This window comes from Schistocerca gregaria, chromosome 2 (assembly GCF_023897955.1).
Source record: "Schistocerca gregaria isolate iqSchGreg1 chromosome 2, iqSchGreg1.2, whole genome shotgun sequence".
Lineage (NCBI taxonomy): Eukaryota > Metazoa > Arthropoda > Insecta > Orthoptera > Acrididae > Schistocerca > Schistocerca gregaria.
Genome location: NC_064921.1, coordinates 447,926,917 through 447,954,593, shown reverse-complemented (window position 1 = coordinate 447,954,593; position 27,677 = coordinate 447,926,917). Strand labels below are relative to the sequence as shown.

The following is a 27,677-nucleotide window of genomic DNA, read 5'->3' as shown; positions in this document are numbered from 1 at the left end:
TCTGCCACCTGTTATAAATGTTGGAGTCTCCCAGTCTATATCTGGTAAATTAAATTCTCCACCCAGAACTATAACATGGTGGGGAAATCTACTCAAAATATTTTCCAAATTTTCCTTCAGGTGCTCTGCCACAACAGCTGCTGAGCCAGGGGGCCTATAGATCCATTCAATTACCATGTTTCAGCCTGCTTTAACCATGACCTTTACCCAAATTATTTCACATTTTGGATCTCCGTCAATTTCCTTCAATGCTATTGCACTTTTTATCGCTATAAACACACCTCCCCCTTAACTGTCCAGCATGACTCTGTGGTATACATTCCAATCTGAGTTTAGAATTTCATTACTGTTTACATCTGGTTTCAGACAACTTCTGTCCCTAGTACTATGTGGGCATTGTGACCATTTATTAATGAGAGCAGTTCTGGGACAATGTGGGTGTCATGGAGTAATCTACAATGAAAACAAACCAGACATAATCTTTCCAAGTACTGGGCATCCCTCATCCACTCAAGACCTCCTCAGGGGCAATCAGCAAGGTATTTCCCAGAAACCATTCCACCAAAACAGAAGAAATCCATTCTGAAGATACATTGCAATGTCTGCTTTTTGCAAGATGATCTGATTGGAAACATGTAGTAAAAGAAACACAGTATTACTGTAGAGACTGTACTGTTCCTCTGAGTGTAACACCTCATTTCAGGAAGTATCTGTCAGTAAAAGACCTGTAAACAACACATACACAAAAATAATTATAAATGAAACTAATGGAAATGTTTATGTATTGTAGTTTTTCTCACAGCCTGAAATTTCTTGGGTTAGTATTATATCTATAGCTTGTATTGAAGTATTCTCAAAAATTACAACAAATAAACAAAAAGTTGAGCAGAAATTCAAGTATATTTAAGAAAAGTAATTAAAAAAATAAATATTTCTGAACAGTAGTCTTCTTGTGAGTGTTCAGTTAACGAATTAACCAAAAAAATAAGTTACAATAGGTAGCTACATTTTCCTGATACTTGTACTGAAAGGAAATTAGTGCATGAAATTGAAGGATGATGTAATAGCCATTCGCCTTTGTCATTAGAATGCAACATAAAGTGAAATCTCACAAATGTTGTATCACATTAAACATATTTTCAGCTTCAATACTATTAACTGAATGATACTAAAAATTTAGCAACACCAATGTCTAAAAAATGATATTATCTGCTTTAAATAATCATTATTGTTATGACAATTTTTCATAAAAGGAAACCATATGCTGAACTGGCTCTTGCACGCAGTGCTCCACTAAATATGTCACTCAAGCATCCTTCATGAAATGCCACAGCATTCTCTTCATTAATTACAATATGTACAGTAGTTATCCCATCCAGAGATACTAGTATTACAAAATTGTGGAAGGCTTCTATGGAAATTTGAATGAGTGAAGAGTAAGCAGTGATGAGATACAACTTCTTTAATAAAAAATTATTTCATTAATGAAAGGATTGACAAAATGTTTCTGTTCAAGAACTAGAAAAGTCTTGTTGATTAATGTCTAATCATCCATTGTATTTCTATAGTTTGAAACCAAACTTGATAAAACCTCAGGGTTCCAACCAGAATTCAATGCAAATGCTTTAGTCCTAAGATAGCAATGTTTAATACATGCTTTCAGGTAGATGTTGATCAACACACATTAAGGAGCAACCATTTTGTCAGTAGTCAAGAAGTTCATACTTCTTAATCTGAATTACATGAAATGTGAAATGCAATAAAATGTGGTAGCAGGTTATTGAGCCAGTTGGGTTTTGTTCTCTATCAGTGCAGATGTCAATTTGTATTGACGCGTTAATAAAGCTCCATGGAAAAATGGAGTGAACTGAGATACAGGAAGATGAACTGAATTACTACACTGAGAGTAATTAATGGAACATTAAAAGAACTCAGAGTGATAAGACATCGTAGAGGTTTAAGTTCTTGTTAAAAGATCTCACAAATCTATTAATGGGTCCTGGAAAAAGTCGAATAAGCCTATATTTAAAATTTCATGTAAGCAATATAACAAAATATTTCATGGGTCCAATTTGTGATTTAACAACATGGTTTTAATTGCACATTTAATTGCACATGTGTAATTGAAATGATGTGTTATCTGCGAAAACGAAAGTATTTAATTCAGAATTTTTTAAATACTACTTGTGGAAGTGTCATCCTTAATGCCAGTGATGAAAGGTTTAGCCCATAAAATAATATATTTGACAGCGAACCCCTAGACATATACCTACATATGGAAAGCCTGTGATTGTGTGGATGAAGATTTCCTACATCTGAGAGCTACCCAGAAGGTAGTAATCTGTGTAAACTAGCTTTAAAAGTAACGAATGACCTTAATGATTACACTGTTTTAGAAAACACTAAAATTCTTGGTGCACTGAAGTAGTCTGGACAACGGTCTAGGTAGAGGGTAAGAATGAACAGCTTGCTGAAATGTCTTACTTAATTAAATGGCTGAAGCTGACATCAGGAACAATACTTCAAGTTGAAAACTTTTGTTATAATTACAAATAGTTCCTTGAAATCAAGAGTTGCAATTTATTTCTGCACCTATGATGAAAATTCATTAAAAAAAAGTCTTCTTACCTGTTCTACAGTGTAGGGTGGTAACAGAATTTTATGTTGCTGAAAAATGTGATCTATATATGCATGCCATCTGTAAAATAGTGGATCTCTCATAGCAGTTGCAGGATCCCCAATAACTCCAAATGTTTCCTGTTGAGGGGATAGTCATAATCAAACAATGACTAAATTATGCAATTAAGAAACTTTAAGAGAAACAAATGTAAAAGAGGTAATATTGATTAGATTATTGTCCTGTTGTTGCTGAATCTGATACTCACCTTAAAACCATGTAGAATACATTCTAAGATTGGTAATTCTCATCAAACTGTCTTACTGCCAACCAAAAGATATGACCAAAAATTCATGAGAGGTCTTTCAATGCATTTCTGCTGCATTAGTCTTTGAAGTTTTCAAACTCTGCCCTTTTGAGAGCAAAATGCATTTTTAGCATCTTTCTATCTGTAGTCCTATATTTTGTGGCACACCTGTTTCTATACAGAGACTGTATACCATGGAGGATTCCTCCCGTCATGACACCTTCTATTAGATACTTATATAACTAAATTGTGGTTAACAATTCTTCTAAATTTGAGCTACATGCTCATGCCTGGAGTTAAATGTTTCAGCCTTATCCATGAGCTATAATTGCTGCCTGTATATGTACGTTCCTGAATGTATAAATCTTTCCTATTTCCTCTTGCTTTTGGAAATTAAAATTTAATTTGATAGATAAAAAATCTACTCACCAAATGGTAGTAGGAGAATACACATGCAACAGATATTAAAATATGCAAGCTTTCAGAACCAGATGTTCCTTCTTCTGGCAGAAGGGTTGAAGGGGAATGAACAGAGATGAGGGAAAATGACGGCGGAGGTTTAAGAAAAGGGGTAGAGTTCAGAAAAGCCACTTAGATCCTTGGTCAGGGGAGACTTACTGAATGGGCTGAGAGGGAAAGACAGATTGCTTGGGACTGCACTGGATGAGACTTGAAACTGTGAGAGCTTAAAAGTGGAAGACAGGGTGATACACAAGACAGAGATTACTGCCAAAACATCATGCTTGAATTAATAAGAATGAAAAGCTAAGTGCATTGTATGTGATACAGATGGGAGGGTGCAGCAAAAAACAGATAGGGCTCAAAATGAAAGAGAGTGAAGCAAGAAATAGTTACTGTGAAGAAATGCTGAGACTCAAGAAATTAACAAAAATTAAGGCCAAGTGGGTGGCAAGAACAGAGGAAATGTAGTAGTCCCTCCTGACCTGCAGTTCTAGGTGACTTTGCCAAAATCTATCCCTTTTCCTAGACCTCTCCAGTCCTTTTCCTTCATCCTTCTTCCTTCCTCTTCAACCCTTCTGCCTGAAGAAGGAGCCACTGGCTCCACAGGCCTACCAATCACTACAGTCTTTTACATGTATGTTTTGCTCCCACTTGGAGAGTAGATTTTTTATCTATCCAATTAAATAATTTATATTAAAAACAAAGATTCCAAGACTTACCAAGTGGGAAAGCGACGGCAGACAGGCACATGAACAAAACAGACAAATACACACACAGAATTATGAGCTTTCGCAACTGGCAGTTGCTTCGTCAGGAAAGAGGGAAGGAGAGGGAAAAATGAAAGGATGTGGGTTTTAAGGGAGAGGGTAAGGAGTCATTCCAATCCTGGGAGTGGAAAGACTTCCCTTAGGGGAAAAAAAGAACAGGTGTACACTCGCACACACACACACATATGTTTGAACCTACCAGTAACAAATCTAACAGCCTGCCTCTGAATTGATTTTATATCTTCCTTCAATCTTACCTGATCTGGAATCATACACTTGAGCAGTACTCAAGAAAAGCTTGCACCAGCATCCTATATATGGTCTCCTTTATAGGTGAACCACCCTTTCCTAAAATTCTCACAGTAAACCAGCACAGTTCTCAACAATCAGTCTTTCCTTCTCATCCCATCCAGTAAGTCTTCCGTGACCTGGGGGTATGGGCAACTTTTCTGAATCCTTTTTCTAAATCTCACCAGTCCTTTTGCCTAAACCTTCTTTCTTGCCCTTTAACATTTCTGCCAGAAGAAGCTACTGGGTCTGAAAGCTTGCAAATTCTGTACCTTCTAGATATGTGTTCTTCAGACACTGCTTGGTGAGTAGATCTTTTTATCCAACAAATTATGTTATATTTCCTCTTGTTTTAGTTGAGCTATATAATTTGGTAATCACTGTTGCTATAAGTGCCTCATGTGCATTACCAATTTCAATGTAGACATCCTCATGGTGCCATTTGCCATTTGATTTAAGATATTTCTACTTTTAGTGGGTGTCCTAACTATGTCAGTTCATTTGAAATTCTTGTCTACTGCAACAGACACAGTACTGCCATTCCCTATAAACTTATTCTTTCAATATACTCATAGATTTATTCCAGAAATCTCTCTGCTATCAATTTCAGGGCTTCGGCACCTGTCTGTGTTTAGTTGTATGTGAACTGAATTTCTTTTTGTATCACTCTTTGTTTCTGTTTATTCATGTGTCTGCTACCTCTCAGTAACTAGAAAGATCTCTCCTTATATCTAACGAAGGCCTCATTTTGGAGACAATTTTTGCAGACATTGAAGAAAGTAGGAAATGGGCATCAGAAAATAAAGAAGATAGAGCTATCTCCATTAAAAGATACTACTGGTGAGCATGTCAATTACTGCAACAGCAATTAATGTTCCCTTATCTTTACTTGTAGACAATATATATATAATGTCTCCTCACTTTAGCACCTGTTAGTATTTCTGAAAGGATTTCATTAGTCGTTCATCTGTAAAGAATGTTTAGTTGTGCCACTACAATCAGATGTATATATAGCATGGTCAGAAACAATCTGAAAAGATTGTAAGAGTGTTATAGGATAGCTTGTGCTGAGAAATAATTGTTAATAAAAAGATTTGATACACTGAACCAGTTCTGAGGTAATTAGCATTGATATTAGCTATTGTACATGCAAATTCAAGTGGTCCACGGGAGATGGTATTGCCAAATGTGTTCTTCATTTAGATTCCTCAAACCGAACAAGAAAGCAATATGAAGATTGGATCTGATGCAGTAGTAAGGATCCAACCCAAGCCAAAGGCTGAGCAGTTTTGTACACTATCATCTATGCTCTGAGTCCAATTGACACTAACTGTATCTGGAGCTTGACTTTACACAAGCAGTGGCCTGATTGGCTACGGTAATATGAATGCTAATAAACTCAGAAAGAGCACAACATACTTAATTTTTGACTTAACGGTTATTTCTCAGCACAACCATGTCCTGTAACACTTTTACAATCTTTACAGACTGTTTCTGGCTGCCCTGTATACAACATTATCACTATCAACTTTTAAAGGCTACTAAAATATTTCACAGATATTTAAATTTGTCTCATAACTGTAAACAATAGCCATTAACACAATTTCATACTTATCTATTGCTTTATTGGCATTACAGGTTGCCCTTTTCCCTCCTTCATTGCATTTATTTTAATGTAGAAAATATAAACACTGATCTCAGCAAGTTATTTAATACCTATTAACATTTTTCTAGTGACAGAATTTGATTTGGTGAGATTTTGCATGCCATTTTAACATCATCAGTTAATTTTGTTAGTACATCAAATATTCTAAACTTTAACAAATCTTTTGTTTTAGTATGATCATGAAATGCTTATCCAGATATACCACAAAATTTTATGCATGCAATTATTTGTTTGTAAAATTTTGTGTTTTCTTTATATTTCTTCTTCATATAAGGGAGTAATTATGTCTTGTCTCATGTGCTGTACAGTGTTTACACTGTAATTGCATTAAAATTTACTGCTTGGTTGGACAGCTGAAAATAACTTGGTTATATAATTTTTAATACTAAATAAGAAACAAGTAAAACAGAAAAGAGCACTTCTAATTTCAAATCTATAAAGCTTCAACAAATGCCACAACCAAATTGTCATGTGAATTATGTACCAAGGATACTCCCCTTAACTCTCTGGACACTTATCAAATCAAGAACCACTATTCCCAGATTTTAATTTGAATCCTCTCTTCATAGTACCACATAAAGAAAAAACTGTGTGGAACTTCTGCAATTTATTTCTAATAGTTTTGTGTGCTCTTCTGAAATTGAGGACCAGATAAAGTTACAAATAAAATAGTAACCCTAGGACTCACAAAGTACTAACCAGTAATAAAGCACATTAACAACATAGAAGCACAAACGGGTCATTGTAAATTAAGGCTAAATATGCTAAAGGCTGTAGGAAGTCCTCTGTTGAAATAGCACTGCATGTGTCAAGTTGCAGGAAGCAAAACGGCAGTCCAACACACCCTCCAGTACAAAAAAATAGTTTTGATAAAAGCCAATAACGACAAGAGAAATGGGAGATGAGACAAAGAGATATGCAGAAGATTGATAGCACTGAGTCAGATGGGAACATTGGGAGGCAACAATGTCTCTGTGTTTGTTAGCAGGTATTGTATTTGTTCTCTCCGATGGAAGATATTGCCTGAGATGTAACTCATTTTCTGACCTTTCTTTTGTGTGTGTGTGTGTGTGTGTGTGTGTGTGTGTGTGTGTGTGTGTGTGTGTGTGTGTAATCTGATAAACACCTCCACTATTTTGTGAAAATTATCTATAATCTTGGATTTTTCATTAATTCTAAAATATAAATATGATAGACATACAGCCAGAGAAGCCATTAAAATCACCAAGTCAGCGAAGATCAGACAGAATCATAGTGTCATGGGTATATGTTATCCACAGAGTTTTTGCAAAATTAGGTTCCCATGATTGTGCTCCTTTTTGAGATCATAAGACATTCACTGATGATGAAATAAACTAACTTGAAGTGAACAGTCATTTTGCTTGGCTCCCATGACATAAATTATACTGTATTTTAGTATATGTTTTATAAATACAGGATGTACATACAGTCCAGGAATGCTTTCAGTTATTTACTGCACAAGAACCAAACATCGTACAGATATCGTACATATTTCATTTTGAAGAGAAACCCTGAAAGTTTTTTCCATGTATACCACCACAGTGTTGTTTGGTAATTTGCAAATAGTCAGTGATAGTCACAAACTTGGCGAGTTCAGATGCAGAGCAAGCTTTCTGTGTGTTAGAGTTTGGCAAAAACAAGTGTGCTACAAATGTTCAATGGATGTTTAGAACCAAGTACAGTATGAAGCATTTACCACTGGTACAACAAATTTGTTACAATGGGTTGCTTGTGCCCAGAAAAGAGAAGCAGATGTTCCAGTATGAGTGAAGTGATTGTGGAGCGCATACAAGACACATTCATAAGAAGTCCAAAGAAATTGGTGTGTCGGGCATCCTATGAACTGGAAATGGCTCCACTAACAGTGTGGAAAGTCCTGTGACAGAAGCTATCTGTGAAACCATTTAAATTGGAGATGGTGCAGCAGTTCAATGATGATGACAAAGACGAGCACTTTCAGTTTGGTTTGCAAATGCAACAATTGAATGAGGATAGGGATCAGTTAATTTTTAGTGATGAAGCCACTTTTCACACTATTGGGAAAGTGAACAGGCATAATTGTCAAATCTGGGGTACAAACCATCCGCACTAATGCATTGAATTTGAATTTGGTTCCCCAATGGTAAATGTTTTTTGTGCCTTGTCATGTCGAAAACTGTACGGGCCATTCGGCTTCACCGAGAGCTCCATCCCTGGATATTCCTACTTGGACATGTTGCAGCAATGGCTGATGCCTCAAATGCAATCAGAATCTACATTCATCTTTCAGCAGGATGTAGCTCCACTCCATTTTAATCGTGAAGTTTGTGGGTACCTGAGCATGGAGCTGCTGCATCGATGGATCGATTGTGCTACAGAAGGGGAAGCTATTTCATGAAATAGGCTCCCCAATCACCAGATCTCACTCCGTGTGACTTTTTTCTGTGGCGACACATTAAATATCTGGTGTATGTACCACCTCTACTATGTGATGTAGCAGAGCCTCCAGGAGACAATACAGGAATCGACTGCCACAGTCAATGATGCCATGCTAGGACAGGTATGGCAAGAATTCGATTAACATATTGACATCTGCCAGGTCACTCATAGTTACCATATTGAATGTTTGTAAAAAGGAAAAAAAAAACTTTCTGAGTTTCTTTTCAAAATGCCATATGTATGACATCAGTACAATGTTTAGTTCTTGTGCAATAAATAATTGAAAGTGTCCCCTGGACTTTATGTACACCCTGTATACATACCATAGATCTTTTAGATACTGTACTGTACATTATATTTTATATTCTGTGACCAACATGAATATGTAATATATTAAGCTACAGATCAGTAACTATGGCAGCAATAATCATGATCAATGAGTGTCTATACAGACTGAATAATGGAGAGTACAACTTGTTATATGTTAGCACAGCATAAAGTTTCAGTATCCTTCAAATTTGGCATGATGCCAGGTGATGACACAGACTAAATTTAGTTTTCCTGAGACAGATTAGAATACACACTGTAATAATTTGTTACATTATATGAACCTGCACTGTTACAAGGGTCAATTTTGTGAGAGGTTCTGGCATGGATTTTGTATCATACAAGTGCTATTTATGACCACTATATTCTGTATAGATTATGTATATAATAAATTGTGGTATAGAACTTGTTTCTGTACCATCTTATTTCAAAGCAACAATTTTATGATACATGGCAATAACCCACATCTAGTTTATTGACTGATGACAATTTCCTTTCACTTTTCTGTGCATTTATTTCACTGTTAAGTACAAGTGACTGTAAAATATTGCCTTAAGATCGATCAAGACATCATTAAACATGCAGCACAGAGAGCAGTATTCTTAGCATATTACTGCTAATGGTTGATGGTATTTCAGTTCATGAATGTCCAGACACTGTGAGTGCTGAGGGTACCATTGGCAATTGTAATCATTTGGTTACATGATGTCATTATGTTTATGGAGCTGTTAAGTATTGCACACCAGATCATAAAACTATGCCATGTAGTGTCTTTGGTTTTGTCATCTATATAAGGTGCACACCTAATTCTGAGACCTCAGAAAATTCTGAGATGAAACAAAATGTGAAAGACACAATTGGTCAGGGATACACCTATGTCAGGGGCTCCCACAATTGTCAGGTTTTCGCAATTCTTGAAAGTAAACAAACACCAAGTTCAATGCAAAATTGCATTTATTTAAGTGGTACATGTATGGTTTTTCAATTGAAATAAAAACTAAAGGTACAATTCAGTGATAAGATTCAGTTCAAGTCTCCTAACACAATTATTTGTGGCCTATAAAACACAAACACTTCATGTTTGTGCATTATAACCAGCACAAATAATGCACTCACAAATAACCAGTAATGTCATATCCAATGAAACTGCATCACTGCAATGAATATTTGAAGCTTCATACATGACAAATGTACCACTCATGTTTCAGGACTACCTTGCAGCCTCTGAAGTGCCAAATAACAGAATGCAACCCATGTGTAGAAGTCCATACATAATGGTGTTGAAAAATAAAACGCATCATAGAAACGGAATACAAAAATTTCTTTACTACGCACAACACAATACATATCCATAGAAGACCATATGTTACACAGTCACAGGTCAAACTGCTCAGTCAGAGAGATCCTGTCTTGTCACTCTTGCTGGTCAGTGTTATTGTTGTTCCCATACAGCATTCGAAAAACGACTGTTGACTAAGTCTTCTTGGGCTATCAGCCAAGTCAAGGCATTGTTCTGTGGCAACATTAAAACAAGTTTCCTTCTTATGCCCAGGCAAAGTGTCAGGTTCATGTCCAGTTCCTATCTTTACAGCCATTAGACCACAGCATCCTTTGCCTCATGTGCAATGGCTGGTCCAATTTCTCTCCAAAGGTCTGTTGCAGATGGTGGTGTGAGGACTCCCAGCACGTTGGAGGATTCTGGCATCATGTTTTGGTGCTGTCTATCTATTCCATCTGCTGCCTTCACCACTTTCACCTCAGAGCACTCTCGACATATTCTTGCTAGTGCTACAATCCCATGTGGAGCTCAGTTGGAAACTGCTATCCCAGTGGACTAGATTGTCCTGGACCTGTTTCTCCACTGCCTCTTTGATGACTGAGTCTTAGAACCTGTTCATACAGCACAGCACCTCTGTCTGTCCAAAATCAAATATATGACCTTCATTGAAGCTGCATTCTGCCACAGCAGATTTGTCTCTTTGGCCAGGGCAAATGCTTCTCACATGTTCTGAGTGGTGGTGTAAAATATGTCACTGCATCTGGCCAATATATTCAATACATTGCTTGCCACATTCATAAGTGACGAGTAGACTCTAGGTGTCTGTAGTCTTAGTTAGTCTTTCATTGAGCCAAGAATATTTTTGATTTTAGCCAATGAGAGGAAAACAGTTTTAATGTATATCCTGGAAACCTTGGCTGTGGGTGGCCCACCGTATGAAAGAAATGTTAGATGCTGCATGTCTTCTGCGTCTTCTTCTTTTTTCTTCTTGCTCAGCTGGGAGTGCATCTTATCTGTGTCTATGAGTAGCCATTCTTGTGAAAGGTTTCCCTCAGATATTGCAACTCAGTGGGTAGATTCTCTCTGTCACATATGTCTTATGCTCTGTACACACCAGGGCAGTGAACACAGATTTATGTTGTGCTGGATGGTGGCAGCTATTGGCATTTAGACACAATATTCCAGAATACTATCAATATTCTTCCTTATCAGAATATCAAGGAAAGGCAGGCATCTGTTTTTGTCTACTTCCATGGTGAATTTTATATTTTCATGTATGCTGTTCTGGTGGTCAAGAAATTCCTGCAGGCTTTCTTTGCCATGCAGCCACACCACAAATGTGTCGTCCACATATTGGCAAGACTCCTTGGTTTCATACGTCTTGTTTTGAGAGCCATTTCCTCAAAGTGTTTCCTATGTATGAAACACAAACTAGTGTTTTTTACACCTGGAGTCTACAGCATTGGTTGCAAATGTGGCAAGCGATATGTCGACCAAAATCAGCGATGTCGAAAAATTGCCACAGAATGATGCTGAGGGAGATATTTGTTGTTAGTTACACCAAACAACACCCATTTAGCAGTAGTTCATTTATTCACCTAAACACATGCAAGGCTTACAAAGAACTGAACATGGCAGAACAGCCCCAAGACAACGCTCAGAGTCCAAAGACAAACGCATATCGATGCGAGTGTTGACGACCTCATTGGCGCCACATAGCCCTCCCCCACAGTACGGAGTACTCTTGAGAGGCCTGGGAGGGGGGTGACTAAGGCGTCGATAGGGGTGGTCCGCATGAGGCGGACCATGGTCAGCTCAACAGCGTCATCGGGGAGCTGTGTGGGTAGATGTTGTGAAGGAAGGTTCGGCCACCGAACCTGGATGTCGTTGAAGCGAGCCAGACGTCATACTGGGCATACTGGTCATGTGGCAACAGGTAGGCTGGCAGTTTGTGGGTGGAACAGAGCAATGGTGATGATGTCTCTGGTGGGTGTAGCGAACACACAAAGCATGTCCAGGTCAATGTCGGGTGGGAGGGGAACACATTTCACCACGTGGCAGGGAATGGTGGAGGTTGTGTCATGAGCACTGGATGAAGAGAAACACATGACGAACATTGTATAATCATGCAGTATTATTGAGATGTCGTGGATTATGTCTGAGGGGACAGGCACACACACCTCGAGCGAGAGCACATTCATGATGGTGGTGGTGGTGGGGGGGGGGGGGGAGGGGGGGCATGAGAGACCTTGACAAGGCGAGGCAGGTGACGGTGGAGAGGTTGAAGAGACCGGCAAAGGGCCCGGTGGCGAGGGCGAGGTCAGAGGAGAGCTCGATGCTTGGAGCTGGAAGTCACTCGATCGAGTGTGTAAGTCTGACGTGGAGGGAGTGGTCAGAGTGTCATGAGCCACGACAGTGAGTGGCGTGGTCATGGCCTGAAGAGGGGTAACATAATGCTTGACATGAGCAGGAAGTCTGTTGAGAAAGACTGTAACAGCTGAATCTTTCATCTGGATGTCATAGGTGTTGGCTGAGCACCGGAAAACTCAGTACAGGCCGGTATATGGTGGTTGGAGGAGAGCACAGACAGTGTCATCTCGGAGCATGACGTACTCGCAATTGTCCAGAGATTTCTGGACGGGGGAACCTTATGGCAGGAATGGCTGGTGGATGGAGGGTTGTGCAGGTTGATGAAGTGATGTCTGACGTGGCCCATGAAGGAAGGTAAGTCAGACTGAGGGAATGAAGCGGAAGGGCTCAGAAGTTCGCCAGGGAGAACAATGTTCTGGGAGTATACAAACTTGGCTACTGTGCCTTTGAGGACTTCCTTATAGCTTGCATGAATGCCGAGTAGCACAAGGGGAAGGGCTTCTATCCATAAAGAGTCATGGCATCGAAGAGCCACCTTGAAAGTGAGGTGCCAGCTCTCTACTAGCCCGTTCCTTTGCGAGTAATATGCTGTGGTATAGATGCACTGGATGCCGCAAATGTTACAAATCTCGTTGAACAGGGGTGACTCAAATTGTCTGCCCTAGTCAATCGTGATGATAGCTGGACATCCGAAACGTAATACCCATGACTCGACGAAAGCTCAAGCAACAGTTTCTGCCATAATATTGGGGAGGGGGACAGCCTCGACCCAGCGAGGGAGAGAGGGCCGACAATGCCAGTATGATATGCTAGAAACGCCCAGGATGGATCGAAAAGGTGCCGAGGGGGGTGAAGTGGGCTTGTGTACTTTGCAGCATTGGCACGCGACACAGGACCGTGCCCATTGCTGGCAGTCCTTGTTGACATTTCTCCACACAAAGCGCACCACTATGAGGCAGGCAGATGCATGAACACTGGGGTGGACTAAATTATGCAATGCATTGAAGACAGCTCGACTGAGCGTGATTGGGATGAGGGGGCGTAATGTGCCCATACTGACGTCACACCAGATCTCACTGGAAATGCCAGGGAAGGTGGTGCAGACGAAGTATAGTGAAGAAGTAGAGTCTGAAATCAGGTTTTGTGTTTCCTCATTGACGAGGTGGAGGTTAGGTAGTTCAGAGAGGTCTAACAGTGAATGGACAGCATCAACTTGTGAAAGGAAATCGGCAACTATATTGTCAGCATCCTTTATGTGTCTGTCATCGGTGATGAACTGAGATATGAAGTCCATGTATCTGAAGAGGTGAGGAGGCGGGTCAGTGGCGGGTTGGTAATGGCCGCAGACAGGGGTTTGTGGTCCGTTAAAACATAGAAAGGGTGTCACTCAACATCAGTATTAAACTGTTTAATCACTTCATAGACCGTGAGCAACTCCTTGTCAAACGCGGCATATTTTCATTGTGTACTCGTCAGCTTGTTCGAGAAGAACTGCAGAGGCGAAGTCTGGCTGTCGGTTGTCTGGCTAAGGACAGTGTTGATGGCAGTAGCACTAGCGTCTGTGGTGATGAAAAGCTACGCATTGGGATGAGGATACGTGATGGTGGAGGCCTTGGGAAGAAGACTTTTGAGGGCAGTGAAAGAATCACCCATAGCGGGGCTCCATGGTATGGGCCGAGATCCAGGAGAGTTGGTGTCTGCCAAGGCATCCATCAGTGGAGCCTGAATCTCTGCAGCCTGAGGTAGATGTCCGCGATAATAATTAAATGTCCCCAGAAAGCGCCGGAGCTCTTTGACTGACGGAGGTCTGGGTAGGTTTAGTATTGTTTGAACTTTCTCAGGGGGTGGTGAAATGCTGTCGGCAGAGACCCAAAAACACAGAAAAGTGACAGTGGGTTGATGTAGCTGCAATTTGTCCTGGTTGGTTTCGATGCCTGCTGACACAAGAGTGTTCATAACAGTTTGCACATGTCGAATGTTGCTGGCGGCATGGGAGGCAGTTTATTTACAATGTGCAATGGGTGGGGCAGGCGATGCATGGTTATGTTGTTTGGAGCCACTTGGCGGATCTGACAGGAGCCAAGGCGGCAAAGTGTCCCAGGAGTCAACGTGACAAGATGGCCGCTGGCCCGAAGCAGTGGCACCATGGTCGGGTGAGCTCGGTAGAGTTTGTGAACCGTTAATGAGGCCATTGTCTGAGGGCGTGGCCTGAGGCAGCACGGTCACAGGCGAAATGCTTGGTGCGAGTGCACTGTTTGTGTTGTCAGTGGCGATCGCACGGTGGTGCACAGGAGCCGAAATTGCATAGTTTGAGGTGCTGTCCAGGATGGGCGGGGTAGGAACTGTCAGTTCGGGAACACATGACACTAGTTGCGCAGGCGCACTTGTGTCCTGCCAAGTGTCAAAGACTGCCGTGTTAGGAGGGTGTGGCCCTGTGGAACTGTCAGTACACATTACGGCAGTCTTGATAGCACAGTTGCGAGGGGTAGTGGGAGGTAAACACATGCAGGCTCGATTGCTGGGATTGCAAGCAGATTCGGCGCTCTTACTGACCTTGCTTTGTCCTTGCTGTAGTGTCTGTAATTCCTTTGCTGCATCAGAGAGCTGGAGCTGTGTTTTGTGGAGCTGGAGGGAGAGCTCAAAGTTTTCCTTGCATAGGCGAGCGACGTCTTCAACCTCGTTGACAGAGACAAGTACGTACGGATGAGATGAGCCCGGACCGATGTCTCATGGGGGATTTGCTCAACGGAGCACAGGGGAAGTGAGTCTTGGACAGATGATGAAACATGGTGTTTCACGCTAGGTCTGGTGAAAGTTTGTGGTGTTGCAAGAAGTCAATGCCTAGTATAGGTTTTTCAATTTCGCACACTAAAATGTCCACTCAACTTTGCAGTTTGTGGAGAGTGAGACGACGTTGGAAATTGAACCCGAGCATTGTAGTTTAGTTGAATTCACGGCTTGCAGTGAAGTATGATGAGGGTGGATGTTTGACAATGCTAACATTGGCAGTAGCAAAACATTGGCGCCCGTGTCCACTAGGAAAAGGTATCCTGACAAAATGTCTTGGTCGTTCCTGGACAGACTGGAGCACTGGGGGGTGCCTGTCATGTTGTGCGCAGGAGGCAGCACCCAGACCTACCTGTGATTGGCGTTTGGGAGGTAGCAGTGTAGTCTGCAGTTCCGTGCCACCTCACCACACCCTGTGTGCAAGTAACAGTATGGGTAGTGCGGCTGCATTTCCTGCCAAAAGTTCATTGCCAGTGATGGTGGTCGAGGTTCAGTGACCACAGTAGGTTTTATTTCAAGAGGCGGCCTGACCATGGCTGGAGCTGGTGACGTCCCAGTTGCTTATTTACTGTTTCCCGGGGAGAACGGAACGGTAGGCACAGTACAGCCCCGGCCGCGTCCGGCTGCAGGGCGATGAGCCTAAACCTGAGACTTGTCAAGTAGGCAGTGGCTGGCGAAATAGAACAGTGATGCATCATGTAGCTTGTCAGCAATTGTCATTCTTTGCTCGACAGGTTCAGGAGACCTTTGAGCCAGAGCAAAGCGGATGTGAAGAGATAGTTTATCTAACCAGATGGGGAGGAGAGCTGTGTCAGAGAATAGATCGGTGCTGACCAGGGCACGTAGCTGTCTCCAGAGCTGTGAAGGTTTGTTGTTGCCTAGTTGCTCAACGTGGAGCACTAGCCATATTGCTGCCTCAGTTGAGCATGCATGCTGACGTAGAACTGTCTTTTTGGCTAGAGTGTACTGGGTAGATGAGTCCGGGGCATCGACCAGGTCAGTAATCAAGACTTCCTGGTCGTGCAGTTGGGTGATGAGGCACAGAAACCTGGTTGACTCATCAAGTTCATAATGGTCAAACACTTCGTCCACAATTTTGAACCAGGTGGTTTCTCTGATGGGATTAAATGGCGGCAGCATCAATAAGCATTGTAGAATGTTCGGAAGAACAGGTTGAGTTGAGTTCGTCGAGGCACTGCCTGAATCGAGCTGTTGTTGCTGTAGTATTCCAGGAGAAAGTGCCTCCAGGGGATGTGGAATGATGGCTGTTTGAGTGGCAGCATGAAGGTGACACGTTGTGGTTGAGCGTGATCCGTCGTGACGCGGAAGACCGACGTGGGTGAGACACCATAATGTGTCGATTGTGGTTGCGGAAGCTGAACATATTGCAGGTGTGTTCAGTTTGACACATCGTGGAAGACCCATATGGATGAGGCACCGAGATGTGCTGAGAATGGTAGCGGAAGCTCGACTGGAGCAAGTGTGGTGGCGACAGGTGAGAAAAAGTTCAAAGCTTGAGAACACGTGTTAGTCTGCGGAAAGCTCAATATATGATCAGAGCCTGGGCCACCTGTGTTACAGGGAGGCTGCGGGGGTGCAAGCTGTCCAGAAGCACAGTGTGGGAAATTATGTCGTACGTGGGACGGAATGTGTGAATGTTCACTGTTCATAGTCACTCCACTCAAAACGGTGTGCGGATAAGGTGAATGTTGTGGCACAAAACACTGAGGCATAGCAGTGGGACGGAGGTTGAGGTCAGGCACAGATAACAAGTTATTGTTCCTGTTGTAGGTCAAGGTATCGAAGATTGTGGCATGGCAAATTGTTGTCCTCGCAGTGGTAGATTGTCCAACGAAGCATTTGCAGAAATCGGCATTGGTCCCGCACTGCAGTAAGAGGTAACTGCACAGTCGATGAGGGAGGGCACATGTGGTGGGAACAAAGGTGTTTGATAGCCGATGTCATGCTCACTCCCAACCTCACTTATTGTTGCAGGCTCGAAAACGTCTGGCAAAATCGGCGTAATCGTCAAGTGAGAGGCATCGTGTTGCAGTCCTGGCAGGTGTACATCACCTGCAACACAATGCATGTCGATCACAAAATCCGGCGTTAGGTGCTGGGCCGAAGTCATTGTTTGAATGCTGTGTCAATGTAATACACATGAAAATAACCAATGTGGGGGTCGCAGACACAGTAAAACAGCGATAACAGAAGATGTTACAACTTGGGGTCACCAGTGAGGGAGTTGTTCGGGTTGGTTACACCAAACAACACCCATTTAGCAGTAGTTCATTTATTCACCTATACATATGCAAGGCTCACAAAGAACTGAACATCGCGGAACAGCCCAAAGACAATGCTCGGAGTCCAAAGACGATGTTCAGAGTCCAAAGAGGAATGCATATTGATGCTGATGTCAACCTCATCGGTGCCACAATGCCTTGTCTCAGCTGATGACCTGAGGGGATTTCATCAACAAAATTCGCTAAGGAACACAGCCTTCCCATATAAAAAGACTTTTGTACTGCAGTAATATTTATTAATGTATTGCACTGGAATGGAGAATCAGAGACAGTTGGCAGACTTTGTGATATAAGCTAGTTAACTTAATGAGTTTACTGTTAGAGGAACATCTAGACAATACCATTATTTATGTAGTTTTTATCTGTGTGAAGTATTTTGAAAATTGAGCAAACTGTTTCTGTAGTGCAAGTCCCAGTAGTAGTGACATAGGAAATTCTCTTGCTAAAGAAGTTTCAGATGAAGAAACTGCCAGCAGGATCAAATACGTTGCAGGAATTCAGGATTATTGATATTAAGACTCCTTTAGTACAGCAGTGTGACTTTAAAACAAGTACCTTGTGTGCCTTGTGTGTTGTGTGACTGATCTTAGTGTTTTTGGTAACAAATAAAAATTGTCACCAATAATGGCAAGGAGTTCAAAAAGTAAAGCAGATTTTCAAAAAACATTCTTTTATGGTGAAAACCATTATAAAAGAGGTGACAGAATGTTTCTTTTTGATCCTGTTTGCAAACATATAAATGTTTCAGAAAAAAGATATTTAGATTTCATCAAGGCCTACAGTAAATGAGACATTCCATATCAGACTGTTCAAATAAACACATATCTTTAAAAAATTAATTTCTTGTTTAATCACTTTCGATTTTGAGCAAATTTGATATAAATTACACATATGATAAGCCTAATATTTGGTATGTGGGTAGAAGATTGTTGTGGCAACGTCAATTGTTCCATAATTTTCTAGGATATAAAGGTCTGTGACACTCAAGATTAGAAGTCAGAGAGAATAACCTTTAAATGTAATCTGTTGCAAGGCCATGCAAGTTAAACAGAAACCTGTATTCCTTAGCTTCTCAGCTGTTTTTCACTCTACTAAAGTAATGAAAAAAGTTGCAGCCATTTGAGAGTACAAGTATCATCAATTTTTATGAAAATTTTGATTATTGTGCCTGTATCTTGAATAATTTGGTGATACTCTCATACATTACAGTGCACAAATTGCAACTATATTTGTTTTCATTTTGCAAATGAGAGCAGTATTAAATAAACAAATCTACAACAGTACACAGTGAGAAGACAAGTATAAGACTTTACTGTCTGCCACCAGAAAGTGCTAGGAGCAGCAATCCTGATGTCAGCTAACTGCAGTTGAATGGCTCACCTGATTTGCCTGAAAATGATCTTTTCCTAGACACAAGTGAAGTCATCCCCATACATTACTTGGTAGAATGAGATATCAAACTTATACCTATGCCAAATTCTCCACACACTACTATGGCTTATTACTAAACTGTGTGCAATCTCTCATCCCCTCAACTCAGGACTGTGTGCTATAGCAACCATAATAACAATTTCATTTCCATTGTTAGCTACTGCATTTGTACATTGCTTTCTGTGAAGCAAGATGCCTATTTCAATGAGGATAGTGCAGATGTTGGCAATGGTATGATGTGAAGGTTACTTTAAATCTGGATAGCATTCACTCACTATCTATAACACTGTGGCTCTGTTTGCATCTCTGTGACATTTGCCATAATTTAATATAATATCAAGTTTTCTTTATTACTGAAGACTGGCATAGTGATTAGATGAAACCAAATGTGATGAGACACACTGAAACAGGATAACCAATATCTAAATAATACACAAAATTTGTTACAGTGTATTTCTCTGTTTGACACCAATAGCAAACAACAGACCCAATTAGGAGACACAAGTGGACTGAACAATGCATGCAGAACATGTATTTATCAGTATACATCTGGCTTCAGGATAGTGCATGCAACCTTGCTTTGTGCATTAAGGCAGCAATTGTAGCATCATTGCCACTCTTTAAAATCCAACAAGTAAGTATTTTAGAAGCTAAGAGGCTTAGAACAGTAAAACCAAATTTGCCATCACTAATTGTATATCTAGTTTTCATTTTCGTAGAAAAAAACATACATGTGCTGTTTATATAATACTAACTTTGTGTTGAAAGTTATGTCAGTTTACTTTTATTGGTTGGTTTATGAGCCCCTGACATTGGTGTATCCCTGGACAGTAGCATCTTCCATGTTTTATTTCAATTCAGGAATACATGAGGTCATAAATGAATGACATATATATAACTGCGCTTATATACAATTGTAAGATATACACTTGTCATTTTTTGTAACTGCAGAAAAGCATTTATTCCTTTCATGACAATGCCATCTACTGTACATTACAACCATATGGCAGCACAGTTATCTTTGTCATCCTATGGCCACATATGAGGCAGTTTGCACTTATGCTTAGTAAGAACAAGTTGGACACAATACATTGTATCAACAAGGTTCTGGTTATACTACATTCAATTTTGAATACAGATACATTTCTCACTGCATGCTTCTCCTCTTCCTTTAACAATGAAAAATGTAAGGAAGAATAAAATAAAAATTTTGTGGTCAAGATTAAAACTTCATTACAAGTACTAATATTTACATTCATTTGTAATTCTGGCAGTTAACAGCATGATGTTTGAACTCGCCCTGTCACTACTCCTTTTTGTGATATTTGATCTATTTAATGGAGTTCTGTCTTGGTAGTAAGTTACATGAAGGTTGAAACTTATGTAGCAACTACCAAACCCATACTGTTTTAATATATAACTGTATTCACAATAAGCACTTTTAGTCATTGTACACAATATTCAACTTTTCTTTTGATATTTTACATAATTCTTCCCACATTGAGTTAGACAAATTCATTTCTAGGTGGACTAAGACTCTTTTGAGGAAATTACACATTCAGAGTATCATCTGAAAATAATCAGTATGTAAATCCTTGTGGAAATAATTGACAAAAATTTTGGAAAGGCAACCACTTACTGAAAGTGGACTAATACAGATAACATAGAAATACATAACAGAAAACAGATTTCTACAAACTTTCAAGCTCTTGCTCTTTTTCCAGTTAAAGTACAAACATTCACAAACACAACCACATATGTATTCCAGAGTACAATTCTGTTACTGCAGGGAAATGATTATTGATTATTAATTATTGAAAGCAGTTGCCTGGACTGATAGAGGTGTGGTCAGGGTAGGGAAGGCACATGAGACAAGTATGGGGTAGCACACTAGAGTGAAGCAGCTCTTTTGACAGACAGCTCAACAGCTGTACAATAAAATGAAAGTAGGTCAGAGAGTAGAGCATGTAAGACATATAGAGAGAGGGGGATTTGCAATGAAATACATTTATTTATGAGCAAGCCTACTAGTTCCTGCTTCTTTAAAACATTATCTAGGCAAATATATATCCAAATCCATTGTGCTACCTTATGTACTGCCATGGGTTTTGAATGGCACCAACTTTTGAAAATTTATTTATGAGTCATCTGGAGGGATCCTTCCTATAAAGTCAACAACCAAAACACCCCTTGTCTGGTTCTGATTCATTGATGACGTATTCATGATTTAGACTCATGCCAAGGACAAGATTTGCTCTTTTCTACATAACCTCAGCACTTACTCCAAAATCTCCTCCATGGATCCTTCTCAACTCAATAAGCCTCCTACCTAGATGTCAATCTCCACATCTCAGCTGGCTCCACAGATACATTTGTTTCTATCAAGTGCTCCACTAACAGTACCTCCACTCTGAGAGCCATCACCTGTTTAATGTCAAAAAATTGTAATGTTCCACCAACTGTCTAAGCTACAGAATGTCCTTGTCTATCCCTGTTCCAATCCTGCACCCCAGGGTTATACCCTTGTGGTCGGCCCAGGTGCAAGACACATCCATTTACCATTGTCCAGTCACAGGCATTTCTTACTTGGTGAAAGTCAAGGCCAGATATCAAAGCAGATATATTATACAAATGTCCCGTTGATGTTGACCACCCTAAATAATTGTCTGTCCGGATGCAAATTGCAAAATGCTTCAAGCAATGGTTCTTTTGACATCAGGGGGGCATCAATCAGAATGATTGCCTTCATTGTAGGTTTGTTTTTTACAAAGATATGAACAGCGGTATGACTTTTTTAAATGGTACCCTGTATTTTTTATTAGGTAATTCATTTCCTCTCCTAAAGACTGATTCAAAAATGTATCACAGTGTAGCATCACTGAAACACAATTTTATTAATTACATAACACAACATTGACGTTGACACTCCCTATGCTTGGTGCAGGTACTCAGGGTTATGTAACACATCCAAGTGCTGACGTTGAGAGAGGAAAATGTAAACATAAGTAGAATGCACACCCATCATTCTGTCAACCATCATCAGTTGAAGAGTTGTGTGAGTAGAATGTACACCAATGAAGAGAAGGTAGGAACGCTACTCATCTATGGGGATTGTAAGTTAGCAGAACAGTAGTTGCAATACTGTTTTCTTGTGCACAGGTACATTTAGTACACTAGTTTAGTCCTTTTAAATACTGTTGTGTAGAGCAGGCATACAGTAAAGGCTGTCCTTCCTACAAACTGCATCAACATAATGTTTCTTTTATTGTTGTTGTTGTTGTTGTTGCTGTTGTTGTTGAAGGTAGGCAAAATGCTATGCAGGCAGAGGAACTGTACAGAGAGAAATATCCTGACAAGACTCCACCTTCTTGACAGATGTTTTCTTGTCTTGATGTGATGCTTCACGAAACCTGAAGTTTCAACCCACAACAATGCAATCGTAGTAGCACTCGCACAGACAAAGCTGCTGAAGCTACTGTTCTCACTTCCGTTGCTATGAATACACATGTGAGCACATGATAGCTTGAACACAAGACTGGCATTCCTACAAGTAGTGTACATCATATTCTTATATGTCACCAGTTCCATTCTCATCATGTACACCTACATCAAGAATTGTGTGGGAATGATTTGCAGAATCGTGTAAAGATCTGTCAGTGGGCACAGCAGCAAATCTTCACCAGCCAAACATCTTCTCCAATGTTCTATTTACCGATGAATGTTCCTTCTCAAACAAAGAACAGGTATATACAAGGAACAAGCATTATTGGTCCAGCGACAACCCACGATGGCTTAGGCAAGTGGAACATCAGTGTCTATGGAGTTAAGACCTGGTGTGTGATGCTTGGTACTACAATTATTGGCCCTTATTTCATCAATAGTAGTCTAAATGGCACAGCTATGCCAACTTCCCCAGACAAATTCTTCCTCCTCTTCTGGATGAAGTGCTGCTAAGAACGAGAATGCTTATGTGATATCAACATGGTGGATGTCCAGTACATAATGCCTTGCATGCACATCCTGTTCTGAACCAAAGGTATCCTGCCAGATAGATTGGTCGAGGAGGAACAGTTACTTGGCCTGGATTTTTTTCTTTGGGGATGCATTAAAGATGTTATCTATCGCTATACTCCAACAACTCTAGAGGACATGCAGGAATGTATTGTGCTTGCTTGGATTCTCTTCAGAAGGCAACACTGGAAGCAGTAAATAATTCTTTCCTTCAACAAGTGCACCAGTGTATTGGTGGCCAGGGTCACCACTTTGAGCATCTTCAAATGGCCTACTCCCAGGCAATGGTACAGGAGAGATAAAGTCAATTTTGTGTTATGTTTTTACTTGGTTTTCATTTTCTTTCTGACAACTCCAGCAAGTGGACAAGTTTCCGATCCCGGGCTCAAAGTCAATGTTGTGTAATGTAATTAATAACGTTGTGTTTCAGTGAACGGTACACTGTGATACATTTTTTAACATGTCTTTAGGAGAAGAAATGAGTTACTGAAAAAAAGATACAGGATGCCATTTAAAAAAGTCATACCACTGTTCATATCTTTGTAAAAAACATAGCTACAATTAAGGCAATCATGCTAATTGATTTGCTGCTGATGGCTAAAGAACATTTGCTTGAAACATTTTGTAATTTGCATCTGGACAAACAGTTATTTAGGGTAGTCAAGATAAATGGGACGTCCTGCATATCAGCCATGCTGCAGTTACTGCATGGTGTTCTATGAGGGAAAAACAGGTGAACAGCTGACTATCACATGAGTGGCCACAGCCAAATTGTAGCAAACAACAAACTTCAGCATCCAATTGCCGAACATACTGTGCACCACAACACAAATGACTTCAACAACTGCTTCACTATGTGGGTCATTTGGCTACTCTTCTGCAACACATTTCTCTGAACTACACAGGAGGGAACTGTTTCTTCAGCATATTCTGCAATTTTGCAGTCCCCCTGGTTACATCTCCACTAACCAATTTCCCTTCTCTCTTCTATCCATACCATTCCTTCCCCCATTTAAATCACGTACTGCCTTCTTCCACTATTCTTCCTCTCCCCCAGGTGCCCTTTCTCTCTCTCTTTTCTCTCTCTGTCCCTTTTCCTCCCTTCTCTATTTTCTTCTTCCCTCCCTATCTCCCTCTTCATGTATTGTGAATACTAGAGCTCTAATGATCCCCTCAGCAAAAAGATAATAGATTAAGGTATTAGAAGAACACATAATATTTTAATGTGAGACCAATTAGATTACTCATTTGAGATGAATAAATTATCACTAACTTTATGGAATTTTAATATAATATTATTAAATTAGGAAAGTTTACAATGATGAATATATTCATGTCAGTAATAAACTTATTTCTGTTGCCATTGTCTTGCTTACCAAGTGTCTCCCATCAGGATCATGACATAAAGCAATGACTAAATGCCCAAGATTATGAAGGTCGCCGTAAAAATTCCTGTTAATAGATAGTATACTTGATTCCACCATATTACCTAAAATATCAATACCAATTGTTGATGTCAAGTTCACAACTTCTCCCCTTTCCTAGAAAAAGGATAGGAATGAAAAAATAATATTATTTACAACTTGAAAATTAATACAGCACTGAAACAACACAGAATGCATAGCAGTAGTGTGATAAAAGACCTTTCATTTTCTGCCTTGTAATATATTTAACCATTATACTAAAATAATTTATAATCTTTCCTTTCTATAGCATGCTTTTACTCTACTTTAGTATTTCCACTCAGGAGAAAAGAGATTATACTAATACCTGCCATAATTTTGGCACTTGTCATTTTGGACCCATTTCCTTCTTTGAAATAAAGGAAACTCCAGGTTGGAATATCAACAATATAAGGAAAAGACAGACTGCTACTTACCATAAAAATGACTTGTTAAGTTGTGACAAGCACAACTAAAAGACTTAGACGTTAGCTTTTGGCCACAGCCTTCATCAGAAATGGAAACTTTGCACACTGTCATTCACACAAGCAGGCAAACCTCATGCACACAACCACCATCTTCGGCAGCTCGTACTTGAATGCAAATGTCACATGTAACAGCAGGAATTTGGAGGTGGTGAAGAATGCAAAGGCACAGTAGTGTACAGCTGGGGGAGATCTGGTGGGTGTACAGCTACTCAGCTACAAACGGGAGAGGAGCAGGGAAGGGGGAAGATGGACAGGTGCATTGGCAGAGGGCAACACATAACAAAGAGGGTGAAAGTCATAATGTGTCATCTTTACACTAAGCAGACACCTTTCCTTCTTTGGTTATTGTTGATATGTCAAACAGAGAGTGTGAAAAACATTTTTTTTTTTTTTTTTGAGAAAGTACAGGGTGAGCACAAAGTCCTTCCCTGATTATAACAATTTATTACAAAATAACTGTTTGGCATAATAATTTACATTTGATGCCATTACAAAGGATAGTGTTACAAGATTTTCTTAAGACCACTTACGTTAGTGTGCTCCCTTGGTAGCTTGGAGAACGTTGAGGTGGTATTCCAGTTCCCACAAGGTGTTTCATAACATGTGTTCTGTCACAGTACCCGCAGCAGCTTGTATCCTAGCCTTCAGTCTATCGACATCAGTAACTGGTGTGATGAAGCCTCTGTTCTTGATATAGTTCAGTAAAAAAGTCAAGGGGTGTAATGTCTGGAGAGCGGGGTGGCCGGGGTGTTGGACTGTTCCTTCCAGTCCTGCACTATCAAAGCTCAGTGGAGAGAGAGGGGGGGAGGGGAGGGGGGGGGGGAGGAGCTCCATCTTGCTGAAAAAGTATCCATGGTTGATATTCTTCTAACTGTGGGGCAATCAACTGTTGCAAACGGCTAAGTAAATGTTAGCGGTAATGGATTTTTCTGCAAAGAAAAACAGTCCAAAAACCTTTTTATGCATGAGGCAGCACCAAACATTCACTTTTTCACTGTCTTCCTGTAACTGTACAGTAGCATGTAGAGACTCTGAACCCCATATATTCACATTATGCTTATTTATCATTCCAATGACATGAAAGGTGGATTCATGAGTAAACGTATGCGATTTAAGTAATCATTAGCACCATCAGTCCTGTTGACAACCTCAGTTGCAAAATCAGCAAGTGTCAGAAAATCATTCAGTTCCAGATCTGCACTTTGTAAGTATCCCACTATTCAGTCTTATTGTCCGCAGATCATGGTCTTGCGGCAGCGTTCTCACTTCTACTGCACGAGGTCCCTCGTTTGACTCCTGGCTGGGTCAGGGATTTTTCCTGCCTCAAGATGACTGGGTGTTGTTGCATCATCTTCATCATCATCATTCATCCTCATTACAGTTGGAGAAAGGCAATGGCAAACCACCTCCACTAGGAACTTGCCTAGTACAGCAGTGCGGGTCTCCTGCATCCATCCCTATGCTCCTCGGAGTATGAGACCTCATCATCAAGTATGCAACCTAAGACTTACATGAGGAATCTTCACCATCCTTGCTTGTGGTATTTGAAGTTCACATGATGCTTGACAAGTTGATTTAGACGGACTCTGTTGAAACAGTTACCGAACACGATCAACAGTTACATCACTCACACAAGGCTTACCACTTCAGGACGATCTTCGATGCTGCCTGTTTCATTAAACTTTGCATACCATTGCCTTATTGATTTAATGTCAGGAAAGCTGCATCCATAAGAGGTCCAAAATTTATGCTGAACACTGATGGGCGATTTCAGTTCATGAAACCAAAGCACACCTTGTTCTTTCTCCTGCTTCGACGCCATTTCGCCAGCAACTAACATGACCTAATAGACCGCATCAGTGTTGTGGAGCAGTAGCGCCATTTATTGATCACAACAACTAGTAACGCTAACCTATGTAATGGCATAAGATGTAACTTATTATGTCAAACAGTTATTCTATTATAAATTTTTATAATCAGGGCAAGACTTTGTACTGACCCCATATTTCTTTACTTTTTGGTTAACAAAAATATCTTGACATATTCAAGACAACCTCAAAGTAGCTAGAAGCATATACAGTAGCCTCTGAATATACGATTAGTAGGTTACAAATATAGTTAGTGGTGACAGGAAAATGCCTTGCCCAATAAAGCGTGGAGATATGAAAGCTAATTTGCTGATAAATCGAACGGAAAGTCTTGGTTTTTTGGCAAGATACTAGATAACACCAAATTTTCTACCAAATAAAATTTATTAGAGAAGGCTTTGGCAATATATGTACAAATATGTAGGATCTTCATTATGCTAGATTATTCAGTGATATGAAATGTATACAAAGAAAACCATGGAAATGATCATAGTCTCATTGTCTCCTGATACAATGTAATTGAAATTCTGGAAAATTTACAGTGGCAGGCCTAAAGTTAGACATGTCAAATACTTTGTGAAAACTCTACCCAATTTAAAGAAGTTGTTTTCAATGGGTGATTGTCAGTCTACTATGTACTGCACCTGCAAAAACTGTGAAAACTATCTCTCATAGACACATGCAACCAATTATTTATCCACACTCAATTTATCAATGGAATGGGAAGACATAAAAATATATGGCTGTGTACTTTATAGTAAGTCACATACTGTAGATGTGGACACACACATAGCTCACATCTGCACTATATCATAAGGAACATAC

At 40.2% G+C, this 27,677-nt stretch overlaps 1 protein-coding gene across 3 annotated transcripts in view; it reads right to left on the bottom strand.

Moving 5' to 3' along the window:
• The window catches only part of LOC126325538 (phenoloxidase 1-like), a 279,076-nt gene that overhangs the window by 93,725 nt on the left and 157,674 nt on the right, over positions 1-27,677 (bottom strand). For all 3 annotated transcript variants that reach the window (XM_049995249.1, XM_049995257.1, XM_049995260.1), the window contains 2 exons: positions 24,431-24,595; positions 2,629-2,757 (listed from right to left, as the gene is read on the bottom strand). In XM_049995249.1, the coding sequence (XP_049851206.1) occupies positions 2,629-2,757; positions 24,431-24,595 (294 nt within the window). The remainder of the gene's footprint in view (positions 1-2,628; positions 2,758-24,430; positions 24,596-27,677) is intronic.